General features: G+C 46.5%; 1 protein-coding gene across 1 annotated transcript in view; it reads right to left on the bottom strand.

The window, feature by feature from the left end:
- The window catches only part of DAPK2 (death associated protein kinase 2), a 139,276-nt gene that overhangs the window by 95,058 nt on the left and 16,554 nt on the right, over nucleotides 1–27,664 (bottom strand). Inside the window, exon 3 of the mRNA XM_055539006.1 lies at nucleotides 25,844–25,941. Within this exon, the coding sequence (XP_055394981.1) occupies nucleotides 25,844–25,941 (98 nt within the window). The remainder of the gene's footprint in view (nucleotides 1–25,843; nucleotides 25,942–27,664) is intronic.

The following is a 27,664-nucleotide window of genomic DNA, read 5'->3' as shown; positions in this document are numbered from 1 at the left end:
ATGGCTGGATGGCATCCCTGACTCGATGGATGTGAGTCTGAGTGAACTCTGGGAGTTGGTGATGGACAGGGAAGCCTGGTGTGCTGCGTTTCATGGGGTCCCAAAGAGTTGGACACAACTGAGCAACTGAACTGAACTGATCTAGAAATGTGGATGGCACCCCACTCCAGTACTCTTGCCTGGAAATCCCATGGACGGAAAAGCCTGGTAGGCTGCAGTCCCTGGGGTCATGAAGAGTCGGACACGACTGAGTGACTTCACTTTCACTTTCACTTCATCTAGAAATGTAGCCACAAGAATCGAATGAGATAATGTATGTGAATGTGCTTCATAAACTGTAAGTTCAGTTCCGTTCAGTCAGTCATGCCCGACTGTTTGCAACCCCATGAATTGCAGCATGCCAGGCCTCCTTGTCCATCACCAACTCCTGGAGTTCACTCAAACTCACGTCCATCGAGTCGGTGATGCCATCCAGCCATCTTATCCTCTGTCGTCCCCTTCTCCTCTTGCCCCAGTCCCTCCCAGCATCAGAGTCTTTTCCAATGAGTCAACTCTTCGCATGAGGTGGCCAAAGTATTGGAGTTTCAGCTTCAGCATCATTCCTTCCAAAGAACACCCCGGACCAGTCTCCTTTAGGATGCACTGGTTGGATTTCCTCACAGTCCAAGGGACTCTCAAGAGTCTTCTCCAACACCACAGTTCAAAAGCATCAATTCTTCAGCGCTCAGCTTTCTTCACAGTCCAACTCTCACATCCATACATGACCACTGGAAAAACCATATCCTTGACTAGATGGACCTTTGTTGCCAAAGTAATATCTCTGCTTTTCAATATGCTATCTAGGTTGGTAATAACTTTCCTTCCAAGGAGTAAGCGTCTTTTAATTTCATGGCTGCAGTCACCATCTGCAGTGATTTTGGAGCCCCCAAAAATAAAGTCTGACACTGTTTCCACTGTTTCCCCATCTATTTCCCATGAAATGATGGGACTGGATGCCATGATCTTAGTTTTCTGAATGTTAAGCTTTAAGCCAACTTTTTCACTCTCCTCTTTCACTTTCATCAACAGGCTTTTTAATTCCTCTTCACATAAAGTACTGTACAAATGAAGGTGATTATTATGTTTAGCACTTTATGTCAAAAAACAGACACTGGACTTCCCAGGTGGTCCAGTAGTTAAGAATCCTCTTGCCAATGCAGACACAGGTTTAATCCCTGATTCAGGAAGATTCACATGCCACAAGGCGGTTAAGCCTGTTAGCCACAACCACTGAGCCAGTGCTCCAGAGCCCATGGGCCACAACTACTGAAGACCCTGTACCTACAGCCCATGCTCTGCAACAGGAGAAACCACCACACTAAGAAGTCTGTGCACGGCAGCTAGAGAGTAGCCCAGGTCACCACAGCTAGAGAAAGCCCACATGCAGAAACAAAGACCCAGCGTGGCGCCCCCAAAACAAACAGAACAAAAAACAGACACATTGGTGTGAGTCTCAGAGGAGCCCAGACTCTCGAGCCGGGAGAATACAGATGCCTCTGCTCCTTTCAGTTTTGGTAACTTTGAAGCCTTCTCCATCAAATTGAAAAATCCTATATGGCTTTGCCAGGAAACCAAATATATTCTAGCCACAACTCTGGAGAACCACAAAATAAAGTCATTCTATTATGGGTGCTGCTGGGCTTCAATCAACTCAGTTGCTTGGGCCAAAAACACAGTTTTTTAAAAACACCACATACCACCACAATTCAGCCCCTCCCCAAAAAAACACATATTCTTTATCTTAAGAAAATAAAATAAGTGGTGTGAGTGTGTGTGGACTCACTCTGTCGTGCCCGAATCTGCGACTCCATGAACTGTAGCCCACCCTCTAGCCATGGGGTTTTCCAGACAAGAATACTGGATTGGTTGCCATTTCCTCCCCCAAGAGATCTTCACCAGGGATCAAACTCATGTCTCCTGTGCCTCCCGTGTGGCAGGAGGATTCTTTACCACTAAGCCACCCGAGGAGCCCAAAATAAGTGGAAACCAATTTTAACCAATGAACTCCAACTCTGAGGGATTCACTGCCGGAAGGCAGGCCTTCCCGGGTAAAGGCAGTGGGCAAAACACTCCCCAGTTAGTTTGAAGGCAGAGAGATTTCCAGGGGAGGTGGGTGAGGAAGCAAGGCTTCTGGCCAGTCCCAAGGACTCTGAGGACCTCTCTGGGTCCAAAAGCTGATTGCTCAGACTCAGAAAGCCAGCTACAAAGTCAAACCCCCATGGTACTCCTCTACTGGTTGTTTTAATCAGGGACAAAGTAGGCCTACAGACCAGTTTCTCCTCCCCAAGAGGTTCTGATACTGCAGCCCCCAACTCTAACTGCCTCCCCCAACAAATGACCTCTGCCATCACACAAGCAATGACGAAGATGAAGGGACCATTGGACTGGTCAGGAGGACCCTCAAAGGAGGCTCAACTGCCCCATGACTTCCTGTGGCCCCAATGCCCTCACTGGGTCACCCCAGGGCGAGGAGGGCAGATGCACCCACATGTGCGGACAGGGCTGATACATCAGGATCCTCCATGCAGTTATTAGGTAGGTTCAGAAACGCTGGGGAAGCACAAGTTGGAATCAAGATGGCTGGGGGAGATATCAATAACCTCAGATATGCAGACGACACCACCCTTATGGCAGAAAGTGAAGAGGAACTAAAAAGCCTCTTGATGAAAGTGAAAGAGGAGAGTGAAAAAGTTGGCTTAAAGCTCAGCATCCAGAAAACGAAGATCATGGCATCTGGTCCCATCACTTCATGGGAAATAGATGGGGAAACAGTGGAAACAGTGTCAGACTTTATTTTTTGGGGCTCCAAAATCACTGCAGATGGTGACTGCAGCCATGAAATTAAAAGATGCTTACTCCTTGGAAGGTAAGTTATGACCAACCTAGATAACATATTAAAAAGCAGAAACATTACTTTGGCAACAAAGGTCCATCTAGTCAAGGATATGGTTTTTCCAGTGGTCATGTATGGATGTGAGAGTTGGACTGTGAAGAAAGCTGAGCGCTGAAGAATTGATGCTTTTGAACTGTGGTGTTGGAGAAGACTCTTGAGAGTCCCTTGGACTGCAAGGAGATCCAACCAGTCCATCCTAAAGGAGACCAGTCCTGGGTGTTCATTGGAAGGACTGATGTTGAAGCTGAAACTCCAGTACTTTGGCCACCTCCTGCGAAGAGTTGACTCATTGGAAAAGACCCTGATGCTGGGAGGGATTGGGGGCAGGAGGAGAAGGGGACGACAGAGGATGAGATGGCTGGATGGCATCACTGACTCTATGGACATGAGTTTGAGTGAACTCCAGGAGTTGGTGATGGACAGGAAGGCCTGGCGTGCTGAGATTCATGGGGTCACAAAGAGTCAGACATGACTGAGAGACTGAACTGAATTGAACTGACTGAGTCAGTCAGTCTTGCTCAGTCTTGTCCAACTCTTGCAGCCCCATGAACTGTAGCCCACCAGGCTCCTCTGTCCATGGGATTTTCCAGGCAAGAATACTGGAGTGGGTTGCCATTTCCTTCTCCAGGGGATCTTCCTGACCCAGGGATCAAACCCGGGTCTCCGGCATTGCAGGCACTCTTTATTGACTGAGCCACCAGGGAAGCTCCATGTGGTCACTGGCCGATGCTCACCACTTGGGGTTGCCTCCTCCTCCAAAGACCCTCCGCTCCGGATGGAGACTGCATGCACCATGCTGTTAGCTCAGGCTCTCTCTGCAGATGTCTGCTCTCCAGTGTAAAACCCTAAACTGCATGAGAGGCAGCCTGGCAGGGCGGGAAGAGCACATGCTTCGCAGCCAGGCAGATATGGGTTTGAAAACAGTCTGCTGGGCTCTGAAGTTTTTGTTTGTTTGTTTTTTAATAATTTTATTTATTTATTTACTTTTGGCTGCACTGGGTCTCTGTTGCTGCACGGGGGCCTTCTCCAGTTGCAGCAAGCAGAGGGAGGCTACTCTCTGGTTGTGGTGTGTGGGCTTCTCACTGCAGTGTCTTCTCTTATTGCAGAGCACGGGTTCTAGGGCACACAGGCTTCAGTAGTTGCAGCACATGGGCTCAGTAGTTGTGGCTCATGGACTTAGTTGCCTCATAGCATGTAGAATCTTCCCAGACCAGGGTTCAAACCTATGTTCCCTGCATTGGCAGGCGGGTTCTTAATCACTGGACCACCAGGGAAGTCTGCTCTGAAGTTGTGGGTATCACCTCTCACCTCCCTGCTTTCCTCATCCCTAAAAGGTAGCTAATGCCTATCACACAAAGTTTTGTAAGGATTAGTAATAACATGCAGACAGTTCCTGGGGTACAGTTGGTGCTTAATCAGTGATAATTATTATCATAATGGCACTCCCACCTGTGCCTTCCAAATTCTAAGGCCTGGGCCCTCCTCCATACCTGGCTTCTGCGACCTTACCAGAACCACTGGAACCACTTACGAGACTGCCGTATTCTCAGACCTGCCCAGATCTGGGCCAAGGCAGGCCTCGTCGCTGCAGAGTACAGGGCTGGCAAACAGAAGGCGCTCAAAGCAGTAAGTGTTTGTTGACACACACACACACACAAATCCTGCTCTCTCAAGTGATTGGAATTTTTTCCCACCACATTCCACTTTTATGGGTACAATCAATAAGTAAACACACTTAGATCAGGGTTTATTCTGAAGATAAACTTCTCTCATATGGACTTCTCTCATTTTTTGACAGCCACGTTACCATACAACACCCAGCAGGCAAAACACAAAGACCTGAGGTACTTAGACGATTCTGAAAGTGACTTCTGACTGCAAAGAAGGGCATTTTATTCCTAAGACACTGTCTTTTTCTGATTACAAAAGCAATGTAATCATTTGGACAGTGTGAAAAACAGAAAAAAAAAATAAAACACACACATACCCAAAAAAATCAAATTATTGGCAATTTTACCATCTCTAGAGAACATCACAGTGCATGTTTCGATGTATTTCCTTCCAGTCTTTTTTCTGTATGCTTCAAGAATGTACGAATCCATTCATTTAAAAATGAACCATGAGTAAGCAGGGACAGCAGCTGTGAATCGGCCGTGAAACCTCCCTCCTCCTGTTGTCGGCTCTCCCCACCCCTAAACAACTTATTTGTCAGTGATACACCCACACATTGTGTAAATGCATCTTGTCTTATCAGTGCCTGTTGAACTTCTACCCTTGGAGTGAGTTAACACAGTCTTCTCTGCTTTCCATTTTTGTGCCACAGAGTCAATATTTACTAGCTGTGTTGCTAAAACAGGCCCTGGGCATGGCCTCAGTGCCAAGCGTCCCTGTCTAATCTCTGCAGCAGCAGCCTCAGTGGCACCACAGGGCTTTATTGTGTCCAGGGCCATGGCACTTGGTGAGTGACTCCTTCCCTGTTGAGCAGATGGCCTCTGACCCAGCAAGGATGCTTCACTTAATCATAAAGTCACAGGAGGCTAGTGCTGGAAGGCACTTAAACATTAGAGATGGGGAAACTGAGATGCCCTGGGGAGGGAAAGGATTTGCCTAATCACTTACAGCTTCAGAACCAAACCCGGGATGCCTTCACTCCTATACCAGCTCTCTGTATGGTCTCATCGAATGCATCAACATGGAGAAAGAACTGCAGTGGCAGTGGGGGACAGAACCCATTTCATCAGGACCGGAAATTGGGCCAGAGCTGCTCTAAGAGGGTCTGTTTCACAAAGGAGTCTTCCCAGGACCGACCTGGTCTTTTACAATGATGATTCAGGTGATCCCACGGCATCAATTCTTTTGCCATTTGCTGGAATTCATTCATTCATTCATGTGTTCATATGACAACATTTTATGGTGCCCAGTCTTGGGAAAGTATTACTTGTTTCACCAAAGCAGTTTCATTGGCCCACATTTTCTGGAAGGATCTCTTAGCAGTTATCAAGAGACACACTAAACAACAAGGTCAGGTCCTACTGTACAGCACAGGGAACTATATTCAGTACCTTGTCTTGTAATAAATCATGAAGATTGTCCAATAGAATGGAATTCTCCAGGCAAGAATACTGGAATAGGTAGCCATTCCTTTCTCCAGGGGATCTTTCTGATCCAGAGATAAAACCCGGGTCTCCTGCATTGCAGGCAGATTCTTTACTGTCTGAACCACCAGGGATTCCATGGACAGAGGAGCCTGACAGGCTATAGTCCATGGCGCTGCAAAGGGTCAGACACAGTTGAGTGACTTTCACTTTCAATAAACCATAATGGAAAAGAATATATATATATATATATATATATATATATATATATGGGGGTGGGGGTGGGGGGCTTCCCCGGTGGCTCAGTTGGTAAAGAACCCGCCTGCAATGCAGGGGACTGCCTACAATACTGGATATCCAGGTTTGATCCCTGGGTTGAGAACCCAGAGAAGAAAACGGCAACCCATTCAGTATTCTTGCCTAGAAAATCCCATGCACAGAGGAGCCTGGCGGGCTACAGTCCACAGGGTTGCAAAGAGTTGGACACAACTAAGTGACTAAACCACTACCACATGTGTGTGTGTACAACTGAATCACTTTGCTGTACAGAAAAGCTAACACAACATTATAAATCAACTAGACTTTAAAAATAAAGGGTGAGACTCGTCAGGTAGCCTCAAGGAAGTCTGAGGCTTAAAAGAAACTATCTATAGGAAGGAAATGTAGGAGAATTAAGGTTTGGGGGTAGATCGCTGACAGCAGGCCTCTGAAGGAAGTCCCTGTTCTTAAGGCACCTCAGACACTAACAGGAAGAAGTCAAAAGCAAAAGTGTGATATCAAATGCCCGGAGTATTTCTGTGGAGTAGCAGAAAGAGAAAGTACTGGGAGCAAGGAGATCTGTATTCACGTTCCACTTGCACCACCCAAATGCTGCATAGCCCAGAGAGGGTAAGTAGCTCGTCCAAAGTCAAACAGCAAAGTGGTGGCTAAAGTGGGGCTTGAATCAAGTCCTTTGCTCTAAGTCCATGGCTGATGGCTCAGATGTCACAGGTGAATCTCTGCATTTCTCTCATTCCCAGTCCCGAGAAAGAAAGAACCACAACTTGGAACTTCCACAGCAGCTCCTCAGTTGAGATCGGTCGCTGTCCCCAAGGGGAAGCTCTGGCATCTGCTCTCTCTGGGCCTAGATACCCTGCTGGGGTTCGCAGGACCAGGCTCAGACACTTCCTGGAGAAGCAGGAGCAGGACAGAGGCCACAGGCTAATACCAGTGCAGGAGGAAGCTGTAATGTGCAGCGACTCCAGCACACGAGAGGGGAGAACAAACGAGCTTTCTGTACAGCTGCTGGGATGTCAAACAGCTCTGCACACTTGCCCTATTCCCCCGCCCCGCGCCCTCCAGGCAAGAAAACAAAGAAGGTCGTGTGAACAGGGCTGTTATGAAAATAATGCTGCTGCATTTCTACCTTCTTCTGGGCTTGGAAACACAAACTCAAACCCTCGAGGGCTCAGTGCTGGCTGAGCACAGTCTATGGTTACACCAGCCCCTGTGTTTGCTGAGTGCCTGCTATGGATCCAGCTCTAGGGTAGAGGTGGTGGGAACACTAAGAAGGATAAACCTTGACCTCTGTCTAAACAGGGCTCTCAGCCTGGCTCAGAATACAGAATGAACCTCCAGGAAACCTTCTACTTCAGAACAATTATGTATGGGGCAGTAACGGACTGAGTCAGCAACACCCTTCAGTTTCATCTTTCAACCACTTATCCCTGAACCTGTATCAGACAACTACAGGAAAGATGTGGCTTAGACACTGGCCTTGAAGCTCTTACCTTGCAAGGAGGAAACTAAGATGGCGACAAAAATGGAAACTAAACACATTAGAGAGATACATCATCTCCCTTCAATGTAACCAATACCAATCACTAGTAAAACTTTAATGGTCAGCTTAGACTTCTGTCCATCCCCTGTTTGCTACTCTGGGTTGCCCACTGCTTCCCTATCAGAACCTGTCATCCAGTTTCTGGGGGACCCATCTCCACAAACACAACTTTCATTTTCCTGTCTATTTGCGGTGGCTCAAGTCCACACTCACTGCTCAGCCTATTCAAATCCCACCCATTCTTCACTAAGCTCCCACCTCCCAAAATCTTTCCTGGCTGTTCCAGCCCACAGAGGCAGCCACGTTCCAGATCAGTATCATGTGGATTGTCTGCAAGTTCTTTTCACTGCACTATGTTCTGACAGCCCTTGACTTCCTGCCAAGGAAGATATTCTCATGGGCTGTTTTGTTTGTTTGTGTGCCTCCACAACCTTTCTATAAGTTCCTAGAAAGCATAAACTATATCTTTGCACTCACTCCCCCTCCACCCTTCCCTATGCCCATCAAAGCATCTTCTACCCAATCGATGTTTTGATGGGTAATTCCTAGAAACATGGCATTTTCTAGTTGAGGAGGGGTGGAAATGGGACTAGGGGCTAGAGAAGAAGAGAAATTTGATTAATGTCACAGAATAAAACCAGAATAGAGACCCTGGGAACCAGGTGAAACTAGAACTTATTCGAACATTTATTGGGCACCTACTATGTGCCTATCACTGGGTAAGACACTATGAGATGAAACAGAATGACCTCCAGAGCCTATGACCAGAAAGCTCACTGGACTGCAAGTGGCCTTAGGGTAGCTCTTTGTAAAGGGGTGGTGCCAAAGAGGATGGAAGCACACTCGCAGGCAAATAATGGCAACTAGAGAATCCATAACATACTGTAGGAATGTAGAACAAGAGCACCCAACCTTGCCTGCTGTCCACAGGCCTGCAGCCGTCAGGATAGGCTTCTGGAAGGAAGCAGAACTTGGGAATGGGTAGAAGTGGAGCAGGGCTCCATATGTGGGTGAGACACAGATGACACAGGGAAGGCATGCCAAAAGGTGGTCACTGCAACAGAAAGTGAACCTAGAAGCCAGAAAGGAGTTAGCTTGTGGAACCACTGCATCTTCCATTCCCTGCTCAACCTACATCAAGCCTTAGACAGGGGCCCTTTAATTGGCTTTCAGCTGATATATCACTGGTTCAGGCAGACAGAGCTTTTTACCCAGCCATCTCCATAGCTTACTATGTTTCTCAAGTACCATTCTGAAAGAAATGATCTTTTATTTTCTTCAAACTTTAAACTTTTTATTTTGTATTGGGATAAAGCCAATTAATGGGCTTCCCTGGTGGTTCAGCTGGTAAAGAATCTGCCTGCAATGCGGGAGACCTGGGTTTGATCTCTGGGTTAGGAAGATCCCCTGGAGAAGGGAACGGCTACCCACTCCAGTATTCTGGCCTGGAAAATTCCATGGATTGTATAGTCCATGGGGTCACAAGAGTTGGACATGACTGAGCAACTTTAGCTTTCACTTTTCACATAGCCAATTAACAATGTTGTGATAGTTTCAGGCGAACAGTGAAGGGACTCAGCCATCCATATACACGTATCCATTCTTCCCCAAACCTCTCTTCCATTCAGGCTGCCACATAACATTGAGCAGAGTCCCCCTGCGCTATACAGTAGGTCCTTGTTTGTTATCCATTTTGAATATAGCAGCATGTACATGACCTTCCCAAACTCCCTAACTATCCCTTTCCCTCCAGCAACCATAAATTGGAAGACAGAGTCTTAACCACTGACTGCCAAGGAAGTCCCCCAAGAAACAAATTTTTGACTGTGCATTGGAGGCGGGTGATTCAGCTCTCCTGGAGATGGTCCAGCCACAGGCCCTCCTGGAGGGTAACAGCACAGAGAACCAGGAGCACTGGGGCTGGAGGGGAGGGTGGAGCCAAACCGGCTTAGCCAGGGCCTCAACATGCTTCCTGACTAGCAGGGTGCTGAAATCTCAGAGACATGTGTCTGAGAGCCCAGGAAGGCTCTTATATCAGGGCTCAGCTGAGACATCAGAAAGAATTTCATAATTGCAAACTCTGGAAACACTGCCGACTTAGCTGAGTCCAAAGGTGTGTTCTACAATCTCTTTACAAAATCTTTTCAAGATTGCTACCTAGACCTGTGTTTACAAAGCCCTGTGCACACATAGCCTTACCTCCACTCCAACTGGCCTCCCCGCTCTCAAGAGGAGGAGCTGGGTCTTTGTGCCTCTGTTTCCTTTTCTGTAAAATGGGGACAGTGACCTGCCCACCTTCCCACCTACCCCAACGTGGAGGCTCATGATCAAATGACGTAACAGAGGAGAAGCTGCCTGACCCAGCTCTCCACTATGAGCTCTTCAAAACAATGGCCCACTGGGCTTCAAGCATCATCCTGCCCATATCTGCAACCATTTGCTGGGTACTTCCCACATGTCAGGATATGCCCCTTATATCTGTGCCAGGGAACAGGAAACGTGTCATTTTGAAAGCTGCTCAGAACTGTTATCCTAGTAAGAAAGACAAAAGGCTACATCATGGGGAAGGGGGTTGGTCAGAGATGGCTTTTTATATGGGAAGATCTTTAAAGGGTCTTTGATTCTAGAAAAGAGATGCCCAAGGCCCTTTCAGGGAGAGGTTGTAATAAGAATCTAAACTTCCTACATGCAAAAGAATAGGGGGTCTCTTAAGGGGTAAGTATAAGGGCAGTAGCAGATTTGGGATTGAGGTCCTGGAAGACCTCAGCATCGTGGCAGAAGTCCGGAGTCAGAGGAGCAGAGGTGTCTGCTACCCCTCTTTTAAGGTGTTTCCTTTTCTGTGCAGAAATGCCTCTCACTACCCCCACACCTTCCATGAAACTCAGTTTACCCGGCAACCAGTCTCAGGGACAAGGCAGGCCCGTGGAAATGGACCTGAGTCCATGCCTGAGACAGGGTCACAGAGGAAGTGCTGGTTTGTCTTGAAGGAGGAAGGGGTCCATGAGTCCAAGGTCCTGAGGCATCAAAGAGGGTGTGAGCACTCCCTGGAGAGACCCAGAAATGCTGGGTCAGGAACAGGATTTCCTGTTGCCCTGGAATGGAATGCTCATTATTCTTATTTGAACAGTAAAAGAGAGGATCCCAGGAGGCTGGAAAACAGCCCTGTGAAACAGGGACCATCTCAGGACAAAGAAACAGAGCCCAGCAGAGTGAAGCTGCCCAAGGTCATAGCAGCAGAGCCAGGCTCGCACCTGGGCCTGGAGGCTAGGGCTTGTCAGCCTCCTGCTCCAAGCCCGTCCTCCTACTGGGGCCCTCCACTGCCTCTAAGCCATGCTTCTTGCCCCTGCCCTGCTCCAAAAGACCAGTAGGAGTGACTTCCCTGGTGGTCCAGTGGCTAAGACTCCATACTCCCAAAGCACAGGGCCTGGGTTCGATCCCTGGTCAGGAAATTAGATCCCACAGGCTGCATGCCACAACTAAGACCCAGAGCAGCCAAATAAATAAAAATAAATAAATAAATAATGGGTAGGAGCAATTCAATGGCACCCCACTCCTGTAGTCTTGCCTGGAAAATCCCATGGACGGAGGAGCCTGGTAGGCTGAAGTCCATGGGGTCGCTGAGGGTCGGACATGACTGGCAACTTCACTTTCACTTTTCACTTTCATGCATTGGAGAAGGAAATGGCAACCCACTCCAGTGTTCTTGCCTAGAGAATCCCAGGGACGGGGGAGCCTGGTGGACTGCCGTCTATGGGGTCACACAGAGTCAGACATGACTGAAGCGACTCAGCAGCAGCAGCAGCAACAGGAGCAATTCATCCTAGAACCAGGCTGCAGACCCTCAGCAGTCAAGTTCTCCTCTTTAGCTGGTGGGCCCTGAGCCCAGGGTGACAAATGAACCTCACCCCCAGGAGGGGAGGATAATTCATCACCCTCTGGGCCCTGTGGCCAGGCCACCAGGGGCCAGCACATCAGGATTCAAGAATACAGTTTTGAGGCTTAGATGCTGGCAGCAGGAGATGGGGTTGGGCAGGGAAGCAGGGCCAGCCATGGACATGGATGAAACAGTGACCACTGGGCTCTCAGCAGATTCCACTGAAAACCAGAAAAAGCACTAAACAACAGTACCACCTCCTCCCCTGTTCTCTGGAGGGGACCCGAGGGTCACAGGCAAAAAGAAAACCCTAGGCAACTTGGTGCCTCACAGAGAGCACTGGACCAGAAGTCAGAAGTCATGGGTTTGAATCCGCTTCCCTCAGCAGATTAGTTAGGTTCTCCAAGCTTCAGTTTCCTCATCTGCAAAATGGAAGAAACACCTGCCACCCTGTACAGCTGCAAGAGGATTAAGTTAGGTAATGGTCCGTGAGCAGAGCAGGACCTGCTCTAGAGAGGATGCATGGTCCCCAGTGCCCAGAGCTCTCTTCCCTTCTTCCACCCCAGCACTTCCTGAGGGGCAGGACAGGACAGGACTCCGGGACGTGGACAGTGGTTCTGAAACTGGGCTTCCGGGAGGCTCCTCTCAGGCTGTTGGACAGAGGGCAGGGAAGGAAGGCAGGCGGACCTCTGTTCTCTTCTTCCTCCTCTCCAGTAACCGCACCTTCACTTTGATGTGTTTCTAGTCTGTCCTCTAACCCAGAAGAAGCCACTTTTTTAAAGTTTTGCTACTTAAATAGTAAACGACTCTGGAGTAGGTCAGGAGCAGACATACTTTTCCCACAGGGGGCCTGACTATAAATATTTTAGGCATTGAGGGCCAGGAATGAAAATCAAGGATATTATATAACAAAGGAGAAAATAAAATTTCCATAAAATTTCAATTGATGAAGCTCAAAATATGGTAAGAATTGAGTTTATACAATTTTGTTTTCTGAAATAGGTCTTCCAATGGGAAGAATGAAAACTGGTGGGGGAGGGGGGGGATGGTAACATTTTGTTTAATTGGGGTCCAATGTTAGCATCCAACCAACAAATTTATTAGAACTGCTCATCTGTAAAACCCATTCTTAGCTCCAGGGCCACTCAAAATAGGTGGCAAACTGGATGTGGCTGTAGGGCTGTCCTAGCCATTCACCCCTGGACTGCACAAGGTAGGAGCCCTCGCAGGGTACAGCTGGGCTCTAAGGCCTGTTGAAGACTGCGCTGGGGGCTAGAGGAATCTCCACAAGAGAGACTGTCAAGGCTGCTGCGTCTTCTCTTCGGGAGGCCCTCATATGACTTCTCACCTTCACTGCCAGAGCCCTGGTGCTTTACTGAGCTGCTGGTTACCTGAGGCCCTAACTCCTACCGCTGGCCTCGGCTCTTACCCGTCAACTTGATCACCCCAGCAATGGAGAGTACAGGGAAACCAAACTCTCTCCTTTGCCCTCAGAACACACCTCTCCTCAAGCACTGCCTCTCCCAACAGCATCTCTCAGAAAGCTTTCTTACAGAACCATTGCAGCTGGCTTCTAAAAGTAGAGACAGGGACTTCCCTGGTGGTCCAGCAGCTAAGACTTCATGCTCCCAATGCAGGGAGCCCAGGTTCGGTCCCTGCTCAGGGAACTTGATCCCACATGGCGCAACTAAAAGATTCCACATGCTGCAACTAAGACTTGGCACAGCTAGTTAGCTAGCTAGCTAAACAGGTAAATAAATAAATAAATGTAGAGACAAAGAAGAGGAACACTTTGCTGGAGTTCTGGGGCTCCCCAAAGACCTTGAATCCCCTCTACTTCTGGGAGAAGGAAGGCAACACCATCAGCCTCCAGGGGAGACCTCTGTCTCTGGCCCTGATGGGGCCTATTTTCATCACTTATAAAAGAGGAATGATTACATTTGCCTTGCCCACCTTGTGTTGCTATCAGAACATCAAATTATCTATGAAAATAAAATAGAAACACCATGAAAAAAGCTAAAGTAGCAAAGAGAACAAGATCTGGCACGAAGGGAAAAGCACAGAAGACTTCAACCACTTTAAATTCTTCTACAGTGAAAACATTAAGTATCTTCACAAAACTCTTAAGCTACCGAAAATACCCCAAAACAGTGAAAGAGTATTGGCAAAGCCAGAAGGAAATATGCTGGTGACCTAATAAACAGGTTCAGTATTTCTAGTTTTAACTACTATCAATCAGCCACAACCTTTGACCTGGTATTCTACCCCCGGGGATAGGCTTGGCAAAAATAATGCAGAGAGAGGAAATTCAACAAATATACTCATAGAAACACTTATTTTTAGTTGTGAAAAACAATAGGGTGAGTTAAGTAAATGGGGGATGTTTATATAGCAGAGTAATATGATGTTAGTGAAAATATGTGGACTGTATCTATTTTTTCTAAAGAGCCAGTATTCTTCAAAATTATCTTGTCATAAAAGTCAAAGCAAAGCTGAAGAACTGTTCCAGATTAAAGGATGCTAAAGTGATATGACAAGGAGATGCAATACACGATTGTCACTGGATCTTATTCCACAGACAGAAAAACTGCTCTAAATGGGAAAATTGACAAAATTGGAACAAGGATGATAGTTTAGACAAAAACATTATATTCGAGTGGAATGTTCTGAACTTGAAAGCTGTACTATGGTTATGAAAGAGAAGGCCCATGTCCTTTGGAGATGCATAATGAAGAATAAAAGATAAAGAGGTATAATGTCCGTATCCAATTCTCAAATAGCTCAGAAACAACAGGCGGGTAGGTAGACAGACAGAAAGAAGGGAAGAAGGAAAGGAGGCAGGAAGGAAGGAGAACGAGGGGAGAGGAACAGGACGAGGAGTAGAGAGTGGGGGGAGAAAGGAGAGAGCAAGAGAGGAGACGACAAAATGTTAAAGACTGGTATGTGTTTAAAGGATATATGGGAGTTCTGTTATCCTGAAAATGTTTCTATCAAAGTTGAAATAATTTCAAAACAAAGAAATTTTTAGGCTATATGGACTCTGGATACGTGGAAAGGTATCCATAAATCTACGTGGAGTCAAAAAACAACCCAACACAAGATGTACATTCTGACGATAAATAAGCAGAAAGGAAAGCACATCCCATAGATACAGGTATATGATGGTTTCAGTTATCTCCACACAGAACCTCCCTCCAGCTCTTACAGCTTTCCCATGCAGACCAGCTCAATGAGCACACTCCCTCCACGTGCTAGCTTCTGAGTGAAGCCGGAGCAACGCAGCCACTTTGTTTGAGTGGCTTTGTGCTTTGTTTGCCTGACAATGACTGATAAAGGCACCTCCCTCTCTCGTCCAGGGCTTCTGTCATCCAGGGCCCCTGCAGTTGCCTGTCCTCCTGGCAGCCACAGCCTTTCATCCCTCTCTACGTGCCTTCCTGCCCAAGCCTGGACCTGCTGCCTCTCAGTCTTTGGCAGAGCCCTGACCTCGAGGTGGTTATGCATCATCTCCAGAATGAGACCATGCAAAGCTGCCCCACCTAGGGTGATGGCTTCCTCCGCTGAACACTTGGCACAAGGTTGGGGTCCCTCTACTAGCTCATAGCCTGTTCCAACCTTTCATTTTGCTTTTTAATTTTTTTAAATATTTATTTATTTGGCTGCACCAGGTCATAGTTATGGCATGTGGAATCTTTGGGCTTCCAGGGTGGCTCAGCTGTAAAGAACCTGTCTGCAATGCAGGAGACGCATGAGATGCAGTTTCAATCCCTGGGTTGGGAAGATCCCCTTCAGGAGAAGATGGCAACCCACTCTAGTATTCTTGCCTGGAGAATCCCATGGACAGAGGAGCCTGGTGGGCTACTGTCCATAGGGTCACACAGAGTCAGGCATGACTGAAGTGACTGAACACGCATGCACGCCCATGGGATCTTTAGTTGCAACATGTGGAATCTTTCAGTTGCAGCACATGGGATCTAGTTCCCTGATGAGGGATTGAATCTGAGCCCCCTGCATTGGGAGTATGGAGTCTTAGCCACTGGACCACCAGGTAAGTCCCCATTTCATTAGCTTTTGAGGAAAGTATCCCTGTGTCCCTTCATCTCTTACAGGGCATGGCCTGAGCCCTAAGTCTCCACCACCCATCACAATGCCCAGCACACAGTGGATATCTGGGGAGAATCTGTGGACTATGACAATGACCTATAGTACAGATGTGCACATACTCATCCACACACACTCACTCATCTTTTGGAAACCACTGGCTTGTTATGGCCCAAAAGATTTTCTTGCCACTAACACCAAGCTGAGAGTTTCCTAGGCCCAGCACAGCACGCTCAGTGTGAGCAGTAAGAAAGTTTTTTGGCATGAGTGACCAGTTGCCACTGTAAAAGTTCTCTGAGCTTCAGTTTTCACATCTGTAAAGTGGGAGTGTGATCCAGTTCATATTGTTTTGGAAGATGAGAAGTACTTGGCACAGAAACTGATATGAGGGCATTAGACTCTTAACTTACGTTGGTCTCTTTTACTTTCCTAGCAGCAGGAAACCTAAGCATGTGTGTGATCAGAGGCACCAGAACCCCATGCCAGGACTTTAGATGGGGCTCTGGCCAGAGACATTTCTGGCTTTTATTTCTGAATTTCTCTGAGATTTGCTGTGCTGCATGAAGTGGAATTTTCCACTTGGCTTCTCCTTGATAAAGTAGGTCGCTTGTATTTCTTGAGCCAATTACCTAACATTTTGGAGGCTGAATTTCTTCATCTGTTAAATGGGAATAGGAACTACCTTACAAGGTGCTATGAGGGTTAAATACAACAATGTGTATCCACTACTATGTATAACATAGATAAACAACAAGGTCCTTCTGCATAGCACAGGGAGCTAGATTCAATACCTTATAATAACCTAAAATGGAAAGAACCTGAAAAAGAATATATATATGGCAGAGTCGGACACGACCGCACAAATATGCAAAGCATGGCATATATATTTTATGCTGTAGCACAGTACTTTCTGATTCTATGAATTTGACTTTTATAGATATCTCATATAAGTAGAATCAAACAGTATTTGAGACACCATCTGATCTTGACCTTGAAGGAAAAGTTTAATTTTCCCTCCAAGAGTGAGGAAAGACCAAGAGCAGAGAGAAGTCACAGAAGATGTGGGGACTTCTGGCCTCTGCATGGTACAGTCAGGGCGCTCAGAATAGGAGAGCAGATATGGCCCTGTCTTCAGAGCTGACAGCTCAGTACAAACACAAGACAGACAGGTCTAATCTCCTCTCTGGGACCCCAGGGCCTGAGCGCGGCTCTGCAACCCGCCCCCAGGAGCTTAGCACTTGGGGGAATGTTAACTCTGGGCCTCAAGCAGACACAAAAGAGGAGAGGATGTGTGGGTGTGAGAAATAGCCAGGGACAGATTAGAAGGTAAGACTCAGAAATAAAAATAGTTACTGGTTAAGGCTGCTAATCTTGTATGGGCTTAAACTGGTTTCCTTAAATGTTTTATTGTTTTTTAAAAAAAAAGCTTTCACCCAAAATAAATCTCATAGATCTATATACACTGTTATAAAAAGATACTCAGTGTATTTCATTAAGTGAGAAAGGCAAGCTGTAGATTGTTCTGGTCATATGACTGCATCTGGGTCAACATACAATTGCTTTACTTAAAGTTCGGAAAGACAACAGAAGACAATTACCATCAAAGTCTACCTGCGGATGTGAGACTTGGAGGGAGGGCAGATGGAGGTTTACTCTAACTTTTCACAACTTTATGACATATGCCATGCATTACCTCTACAATAAATTTTTTTAATTTAAAAAGATATAATAGGGACTTCCCCGGGGGTCCAATGGTTAAGACTTCACCTTTCAATGAGTGGGGTGAAGTTTTGATCCCTGGTCAGGAAAGTAAGATCCCACAGGCGTTGTGGCCAAAAAACCAAAACATAACATAGAAACAGCATTGTAACAAATTCAATAAGGATTTTTAAAAACAGTACACAACAAGAAAAAAAATCTTATGTTGAAAAAAAAAAGAGGAAATAATAAAAGCCCCTTTGCCTCCAAGTTCATCTTGGAAACCCTTTTCCCAAAGACAGAGACAGGTAAATACAAATACCTATTATTTTTTTTTTTTTTCTATATATAGTTTTATGGCTAGACTGAGCTTGAGAACCCAGCCTGGGTACACCTGAGCTCTACGTATTTCCTAGAGGTTTTTCTTTCTCTCCTAAAAGAAGATGCCCTAGCTAAGATGCACATGGGGTGGGTGGTCTTAACCACAGAGGATCTCATCAAGAGACTCAAGTCCGGCAGGCAGCTTTCCCTACTCATCTTAGGGAATTCCTCAGCCTGTTTACAAAGGATGAGGCTTCAGAGGAGTGGTTCCTTGTGTAGCCCAAGGCTCCTGTCCCTATAAAAGGGGACCCTGCACGTTAAGTGCCCGGCACAATGCCTGGCACACATGAGCCTCCTGTAAATATCAGGGCTCTGGCCACTCTCTTCACCAGGGGAGCCAGGGAGGGGATGATGGGATGAGTGGGGTACTGGGGAGGTAGGCTCCCTGAGGGAGGTGAGGACTGTAGATAAAAGTTGAATTTATTTACATATAGAGAGGTTTTCCTCTGTTTTGTTTAACTAGCACAGTGGAATTGAAAATCTTCTCTAAGTTTCACCTCCTCCATTCCTGGCTGTGTGACTTTGGACAAATCACCTCCCCTCTCTGGGTCTCATTTTCCTTGTTTATAAAATGGAGATCTGCACTAAATTCTTGTTGAGATTCAGTTCAACAGTAACATTTTATGATTTTATGTTCATGCAATAATATTGGGTTGGCCAAAAAAGTTCATTTGGGTTTTTCTGTAACATCTTACAAAGAACCCAAAAGAACTTTTTGGCCAACTCAGTGCAATAAAGCAAGAAAAGTAATATGAGCATAGGAAAGAAAAACCATTGACCATTTTATGCTGCTTACATTAAATTACCTTGTACCCTTAGACACACAGTAGTCATCACTGGCCCTATCCACCAGCGCCCTTTCCCAGGGGGCATCGATCCTTCCCAGATACTTTCCCTTCTGACTCTGCTACCTGTCCCCAAGGTCAAACAAAGAAGACTATCCCACAAAATAATGCCCTCCCTTCCCAAAAGCATTCAAATTAAAGAAAAAATCAGTTTGTGTTTTGTGGGTCCTTATAGTGTGGTGGCCAGAGCTCTAGAGGAGTCAGATCATCAGTCCCCACCCTTGTCTATCACCCATTTACCATGTGACCTTGGACAAGCCACTTCCCCTCTCTAGTCTTAGCCTCATCTATCAGACCAGGAGTTAGACGGGTTTCTCTTTATGAGCCCAGCTCCACCCAACAGCGGCTACCCAGGCTGGGAGAGGCCGGAAACTGCAGGCCAGCATTTCTCCAACTGCTCCCAGAAACAGCCAGCCACCTCCAGCATCCCTAGTAGGCTGGTGCCAGAATGTGAGCCAGAAAATCAAGTGAGGTGTGCAGGGCCAGGCGGGCTCCAGCCGTGCCCAGGACTCTCAGGCCAGGGCACGCTGTCCAGATCCAAAGCTGGATTCTGCAGCTTTTCTCACAGATGTTCTCTTATTTTTAAGATAAAGGCATACCTCTGCCTAGTCTTAGGAACTTTGCCAGGATGGGAGTGGGATAAGGGGAGCCGAGCTTTTGATCTGGTCAAGCCAAACTTGCCAGAATCCCAGTTCCTTTTCCTCAGAAAGGAACAGAATTGGTCTCAGTGGCTGTGGAAAGCAGAAATACAATGACCTGGGGATGAGTCAAACAATAACAGCAATAATCATCCTTCTTATTTGCCCAACAGTTTATGTCTTTATCACAGTGGATCCTCACCTGCATGTGTGAAGTAGGTGATATAGATGCTATTGCCTCAGGTTACAGATGAGGGGGACTGAGTTCCAGACTGGGTACCAGAGTGCTATGGGTCTTGTGGCTGATACACACCCAGACTAACCTTCCAAAGGCATCAGAAACATGCACTTCAGGGGCTAGACAAGGGCAGGGAGTGAAATTAAAGATTTCTTGTTAAAATGTGGCTTCAGTTCAGATACATATACGTATCGGAAAATGTACATATACAAGTATGGCCTAACCTGTATGTATGAAATGAACACATCAGTGAAACAGGCACCTGGATCAAGAAACACAACAATGTCCTCCCCACAGAAGTCCCTCTCATGCCCCCTTTCAGCCACTAGTCCCTCGCTATTAGAATCACTAATAGAATCACTATTCTGATTTCTAGCATCAGGGATTCATTCTGCCTGTCTTGAACTTGACACCAATGGGATGATATAGTATGACTCTTCTGAGTCTGCCTTCCTTCATTCAACATGATGTTTTTGAGCTCCACCTGTCATTATGGGTAAAAAACGAAAAGTAACTCTCACTCATTTTCATTTTTGCACAGTATGGACTTAATGAGGAGCTAACCCTGAATATTCACTGGAAGGACTGATGCTGAAGCTGAAGCTCCAGTTTTTGGTCATCTGATGCAAATGGATGACTCATTGGAAAAGTCCCTAATGCTGGGAAAGATTGAGGGCAGAGGGAGATGAGGGCATCAGAGGATGAAATGACTGGACGGCATCACTGATGCAATGGACATGAACGTGGGCAAACTCCAGGAGATGGTGAGGGACAGGGAGGCCTGGCATGCTGCAGTCCACGGGGCTGCAAAGAGTCAGACACAACTGACCAACTGAACCAACAAAAATCAGTGAAACAGCCCTGAGTCTAGGCAAGGGTAGAGAGCCGAAGAAGGTTTACACACTGCTCCTCCCAAATGTAAGAACAAGCCCTACTGCTATTCCTCCTGGGAGACCCCCACTGTCCTCCCAGGGGGTCTGGAGGTGGGAGACGGGGTCGACACCCTAATTTAAAGGCAGTTTAAGTTCAAAAGCAGAGGCTCTGCTAGGTGTTCACTCAACACCTAGTACCCAGCTCTGTGAGGAACCCTGCAGGCTCAGCATCCCATTTAATCCCTAAACTTTAATTAAGGATATAAAGAGTAATAGAATAAGGATAGCTCAGTGAGGAAATTCAGTGGAGAAAAGCGGCTGAAATAAGGATAGCTCATTGAGGAAATTCAGTGGAGAAAAGAGGCTGAAATAATTCATCCAAAAGGTAAGAGAAAGAACGACATGGGGAGACCAAGTTTCCGTGAACAAGGCCTGCACTTTATTTTTCAAAGTAGTTTTTATACCTTAAGTTATGCATAGAGGATAATGGGGGAAGGGGTAGAGTCATGCAGTAAGCCAGGCTTTCTTCCTGCAAACTTATCATATGCAAAAGTTTAGGTGATTTGCATCATCTTCTGGCCCGGAGGCCTGTTAACATTTTAAGACCCTTTCTTCAGAAAACTTATTTTTCTCTAAAGGTGACTAGTCAGGCGCCACCCTCCAAAAGCATTAAAGTCGCATTCCTATAGGGCAAAGGTGTGGTGGGCTACAACAAGAAAAAGAATTAACTCAAGGGTCCCAGGTTACAAACATTAAAGCTACTACTTACACCAATTATATTAATCAATACACTGCCAGGGACACAGCAGGTAAGGGATATGGAGACTTAGCAGCAAACATTGGCCCAACAAGTGAAAAACCCTTCACCAATACAATTTCTAATCAATCTTTTAACTACTCAAAGGAATCTGTGTTTAGACAGTTTAGAACATCTCCTGTCTCTCACAGTTGGGAGGCTCTGAGCAATCACATGTGGCCGGAAAAACCTATTCAGGCAGGCTAGAGGACTTCCAAAGGAGTTTGTAGGTTGAAACACTATCACACCAAGGAATTTTATTAACTGGAGCTGTAAGCTAACTCTTTTTTTCAGAGAGAGGTAGTGGGGGACAGCCCCTCGTAAAGTCAGAGGTGTAGGTGAGAGCATAAAGCAGAAAGTAGGCAGACTCTGGTTTTGGGGGTAGATGCTCGAGAATTTCCAGGGGGACTCCTGAGGCTCGATCCCGCCTTTGCGTATGCCAAGCCTCCTTCCTCATGACCTTTGTCATGGGTGGAGCTCCTCATGCTGGCTCCCGGCAGTGATAGAATTCCAGTTGAGCTATTCCAGATCCTGAAAGATGATGCTGTGGAAAGTGCTGCACTCAATATGCAATATGCACTCAATATGCAATATGCCGGCTCCCGGCAGTAGCTACTGTTACTATTTCTATCTTATGGGTAAAAAAAACAAAAACCAAGAAACTCAGGGTCAGAGAGGTCAAGTAAGTTGTCTTAAAGTTGCACAGCTAGGAAGCACACAAACCTCAAACTGTCTATGTTGGCAGGAAGCTTGCAGACTGGCCTCTAATTGTACATCCAGCCTCAGCTAGCACTGCCTGTCCCCAGCTCATGTTCCATGGCCACACAGGCCTCCAGCCAGCAACTCAGGGCCCAGGCTCTCCCCACCTCAGGGCCTGTGTCCAGGCTGCTTTCCCTGCCTGCACACTTATCCTCTGCCACCTCCTCGGAGCAGCCTCCCCTGACCACCCAGGCCCAACTGTGCTCCCCACTCAGTGCGTCCCATGCTCTCCTCTCATAGCCCACCATGCACTCTGGAGTGATGTGTCCTTTTGCAACCCCTCCATCATGTGTTCAATGTCTTCCTCCAACAACAGAACACAAGCCACTAGGGGACAGGAAAGTCTATTTTGTCACTGTGTCAGACAATGCCTGGCACACAGTGAGCCCATGAAGAAGAGGGGAAGAAAGACAGACAGGGCTACCCTCTCTGAAGGCAGTTCTAGTTCCAGCCTGCTTACGGCCCCAGGCAAGACCCTTCCTCTCTCTGAGCCTCCGTTTCCTCAACAGTCAGATGAGGGGCTTGGAAGAAAGACCTCTACAGGCCTTCCATCTCACCTGGCCTCTAGACCACAAATCCTAGGACAGCAAGCCATGAAAAATGCCTTAGGCCTCTGCTGTCTTTCACTCGCCCTGTGTCCAGCTGGCACCTAAGGAAAGTTTCAGGTTGTGTGTGGGGTAGGGGGCAGTGGTCCTCCAAGGCTCCCCAGGCCGTTAGGTACATGTGGCCTTCACACCCTGTTGTAGGTAGAGGACTCAGAAACATGAGGTCTCTTCCAGTTCTAGTATCTCTGATGAACAGAGTTGGGGAGAGACAGAACTAAGAAGGAATGATAGATGAATTCCACAGGAAACTGCTGCTACTTCCTTCTTCAGAGCCCAACACCAACAACCCATCCCAACTTCTCAGTTCTCAGCCCACCTGAGACAACCCCAGTCAACACTGCCCTTGTTGTGCCCACAGCCATGGCCAGGCTGGAGCTCCAGCGGCAAAGACACCCTGTGTCATGCTCATCTTTGTACCTGGAGCACTTAGCACAGACAGCTACACACAGGATGTGGCCAATACAAGGCCATCGAATCAAAAGCCACTGTAGAGGACTCCCCTAGGAGTCCAGTGGTTTAAGTCTTTGCGCTTCCAATGTAGGGGTATGAAAAGTTATGATAAACCTAGACAGCTTAATATGCAGAGACATCATATTAAAATGTCTGCATATTAAAAAGCAGAGACATCACTTTGCCAACAAACATCTGTATAGCCAAAACTATGGTTTTTCCAGTAGTCATGTATGGATATGAGAGTTGGATCATAAAGAAAGCTGCGTACTGAAGAACTGACACTTTCAAATAGTGGTGTTGGAGAAGACTCTTGAGAGTCGCTTGGACTACAAGATCAAATCAGTCAATCCTAAAGGAAATCAATTCTGAATATTCACTGGAAGGGCTGATGCTGAGGCTGAAGCTCCAATACTTGGGCCACCTGATGTGAAGAGCCAACTCACTGGAAAAGACACTGATTCTGGCTTAAGACTGAAGATAGGAGGAGAAGGGGGTGACAGAGGCTGATATGGTTGGATGGCATCACTGACTCAATGGACATGAATTTGAACAGCTCTGGGAGATGATGAAGGACAGGGAAGCCTGGTGTGCTGCAGTCCATAGGGTTACAAAGACTTGGACATGACTGGGCAACTGAACAACAAGGTGACTTCCCTCATGGTCCAGTGGTTAAGTCTTTCAGTTTCCAACATAGGGGGTGAGGGTTTGATCCCTGGTCAGGGAACTAAGATCCCACATGCCTTGTGGCACGTCCAGAAGTTTTGAAAATTAAATTTAAGAAGCCACTGGTAGGGCTTGCCAGGGTCTGTTGCTGAGGGGCCACTTTCTCCCTGACATCACAAGTTAGGAGAAGCACCCAAGTCAAAGAGAACCTCGCTTCCCACTCAGAGGCAGAGTCCAGGTGACCGCCCTTCAGCCTCCCCCCAGCCCTTTCCAGGTTCTGGACTGCCAGGAGCAGTGGCTCAGACAGAATGCTGAGGAATCTCCCCTTCGGGGGTCTCTGTAGATACTTGCTCCCTGACCTAGCCAGTCAGCCAGAACAAGCACTTCCTGAATCTGAAGTAAGTGCACTTTCTTTTTTCTATTTTGGCCACGCCACGTGTCTTGCAGGATCTTAGTTCTTAGTTCCCCTATCAGGAACTGAACCCAGGCCCGACAGTGAAAGTTCCAAGTCCTAACCACTGGACCACCAGGGAACTCCCATAACTGCACTTTCCATTCTTCCCTGACTAAGGCTCCTCTGGCTTTGAAGCTTTTTCTAGTTTTTCTTCAAAATTAAAGTACCCAGTGACCCAGTTTCTAGTTATCCATCTTAACGAAACAATCAAAAACAGGATCAGAAATTTCTGCTAAGAGATGTTCATTGCAGCTTTAGTAATGAAAATTTTTTTTAATGGAAACTGCATATTTTTAAAAGTAGGGGAAAAGGCTGAATAATTGAGGCATGAATGTACAAGGAAATGTAAAATTGCATTAAGATATTTAATGACATGAGCCAACCTGTATAATACATTAAGATGTAATATTCAAAGCTGTAGTGGACTTCCCTGGTGGTCCAGGGGTTAAGACTGTGCTTCCACTGCAGGGGGCGTGGATTTGATCCCTGGTTGGGGAACTAAGATCTCAAAGGCCACACGATATGGCTAAATTTTTTTAAAAACTGGGGTAAAACACTAACAAATTCAATATGATCCTAATGCTTAAAATAAAAGGAAGTAAATATATACATATATTTGCAAACAATAAAGAAAGAAAGATAAAAGGAAGTAAAAGAATGAGTCCTGACACAAGAGCTCTTTAAAGGGAAAGGCTCCTGTTCCCACCTCGGATACAGTGAAGGCCCTGAACCCCCAGGTTTTTACTGTGCTGGGTGTGTGGAGGGACGGGGCTGGGTACACTGTGAACACATGTGAGTGTTCAAGAACCATGTGCATCAGAGAGCATAACAGGTGTGCAGGTACGGACTGGACTGGCCAGACCTCGGCCATATCCCTTGCTGGCTGAGCAACTTAGAGCAACTTTCTTAAACTCTTTAGAACACAGTTTCCTCATGAAAAACAAGAATAAAAATTATTCCCATTTCATGAATTGTTAAGAGACCCAAACTCCAGGACTGGTATTCTGTAATCATTAAAACACCACCCGAATACTAGCTCTGTTATAAATGAGAGACAAGGAAAGAGCTTCAGAAAGTCTTTATTTCTCTCCAGACAGTAACGACTTTCAGATCTGAGCTTATCCCTGTCCATTTTGTGGGTTTAGCAAACCTGAAAAGGCACCCAATAACTCAGATCCGAGGAAGCTTTACGACCAGGCTTGCGTGGCTTGTCACTCGATGCAAAGCTTTTTTCAGGAAGATGATTTCACCTGCCATTCAGGCTCTGAGTTTACAGAATAAAACCCTGAGAGCCGTGGAGAATCCCAAGTGGGTTTCAGAAAAGAACCAATGGGTCAGGTCTCAGGCCAGAGCCTGGGGAGGGCTTTGGGAGCAAAGTAACAGGTAAAATAAGAGTCATTTAGATTTGCCATAACCGTCAGTTGGGTTATACTGAAAACATGGAACTCAACAATTCTAGTCCCTTCTGCTGGCAAGTCTTTATTTCCAGAGAGAGGATTACTTGCAGAGGCGCCCAGGACAATGAATCACCCTCTGGATTGTTTGTAAAGATTTCCACAAGCCCCGTGATGAGCCCGTGACCTATAAGATCTACCGATCAGTGCAGCTCTCACAGCCACTTACCTCCCCAGCTCCTCCCCGATGTCATAAAAGTCCTCCACCTTCTGCTGCTTGAACGTCTCCATGTTTGGGCTCCTCATTGAGGCCTGGAGCGTACAGCCCTGAAATAGGAGAAATCCTGAGGTTAGGACAGATGTGTCCATTGGTACCAGTCTGACTCTAGGCCCCAAAGTAAATGGCTAATAATTGAAGGGTAGCTCACAGCTCTCATTCCTCAAGAACAGGCTTGATTGAGCCTTTCCTCAGGACCTGTGACCAATGATGTATGGTTCTTACTTGATTTATACTAATTCAAGTTTGTTAAGGAGACAGATCTGCTCTGAACATGTTCAGAAAAAACAGAGCCATGGGCAACTTGGGCAATTTGTCCTCACGAAATTCAGGTCTACTGAGAAAAGAGGCAGCTGTGATGCAGGAAAAAAAGAACTCAGTTTTGAGTCAGAATAAGTGAAACTTCCTGGAAGAGGAAAACAAATGTTCTCACCAAAAAAAAAAAAAAAGGATAAATGTGCGCGAGGTGATAAACATGTTAATTATCTAGATGAGGGGAATACTTTCACTATGTATAAGTGTATCAGATCACCATGATGTATGTTTTAAATATCTTACAATGTTATATGTCAATTATAATTCAATAAAGCTAAAAAAATAATTTTAAAAAAGCTTCAGTTTCGAGTCCCATTTTTGCCTAAGTCATTTAAATTGCTGAGTCTTAACTTCCTCATCTGTAAAAAGGGTTAATACTGCAAAAACCACTGCAAATCAGGATATTATTTTATAAACTATAAACTGCAGTAGAAAGGTAAGGGATTATCATGACCTCAGCTCCCTCAGGGGCTGTGCCACCCAATTTCAAGTCTGAACTGATGTGCAGTTCACTCATCGCCCTAAGGGAAAGATTGGGGAGGAGGTGTGGCAAATAACAATAGGCACCAGGAGTCAGAAACCTGAGGTTCTAGCTGCAGTTCTGCCCACAACTAGCTCTATGACTTCATCTCCTGTCAGTGGGATGCCTGTTTCCGCTTCTGTATATGGCACTCCACTCCAGTACTCTTGCCTGGAGGATCCCATGGACGGAGGAGCCTGGTAGGCTGAAGTCCATGGGGTCACTAAGAGTCAGGCATGACTAAGCGTCTTCACTTTCACTTTTCACTTTCATGCACTGGAGAAGGAAATGGCAACCCACTCCAGTGTTCTTGCCTGGAGAATCCCAGGGACGAGGGAGCCTGGTGGGCTGCCGTCTATGGGGTCACACAGAGTCAGACACGACTGAAGCGACTTAGCAGTAGTAGCAGCAGCAATGTGGCGCTAACTGCCTGTCCAGCGCACCTTAGTGAGAACCTCAGGACAACTCTGAGCCACACAGAGCATCACCACAGAAGAGACCGTCTGCACCCTCCCCTGGGATCCTTCTGCCCCAGGGGGCCCCCTAGTCCTGGGACAGCCACATGCCACCCTGGACAGCGCCCTAAGGGCAGGGCCCAGGATACAGTAAGCACAACATAAAGATAAAACCAGCTACCCATGAATACATATATACAACGGAATATTACTCAGCCATAAAAAGGAATGGAATTGAATCATTTGTAGAGACGTAGATGGACCTAGAGACAGTCATACAGAGTGAAGGAAGTCAAAAAAACACATTTTATCTATTAACACATATATGTGGAATCTGAAAAACACGGTAGACTATCTTACTTACAAAGCAGAAATGGAGGCAGAGAAGTAGACAACAAATACATGGATACCAAGGTGGAAGGGGGAGATGGGATTAATTGGGAGATTGGGATTGACATATACACATCATTGATAGTATATGTA

The sequence above is a fragment of the Bubalus kerabau genome, chromosome 10, assembly GCF_029407905.1.
Source record: "Bubalus kerabau isolate K-KA32 ecotype Philippines breed swamp buffalo chromosome 10, PCC_UOA_SB_1v2, whole genome shotgun sequence".
Classification (NCBI taxonomy): Eukaryota; Metazoa; Chordata; class Mammalia; order Artiodactyla; family Bovidae; genus Bubalus; species Bubalus kerabau.
Note: the sequence above shows the minus strand (reverse complement) of the source record. Positions and strands in the feature narration are given on the sequence as shown.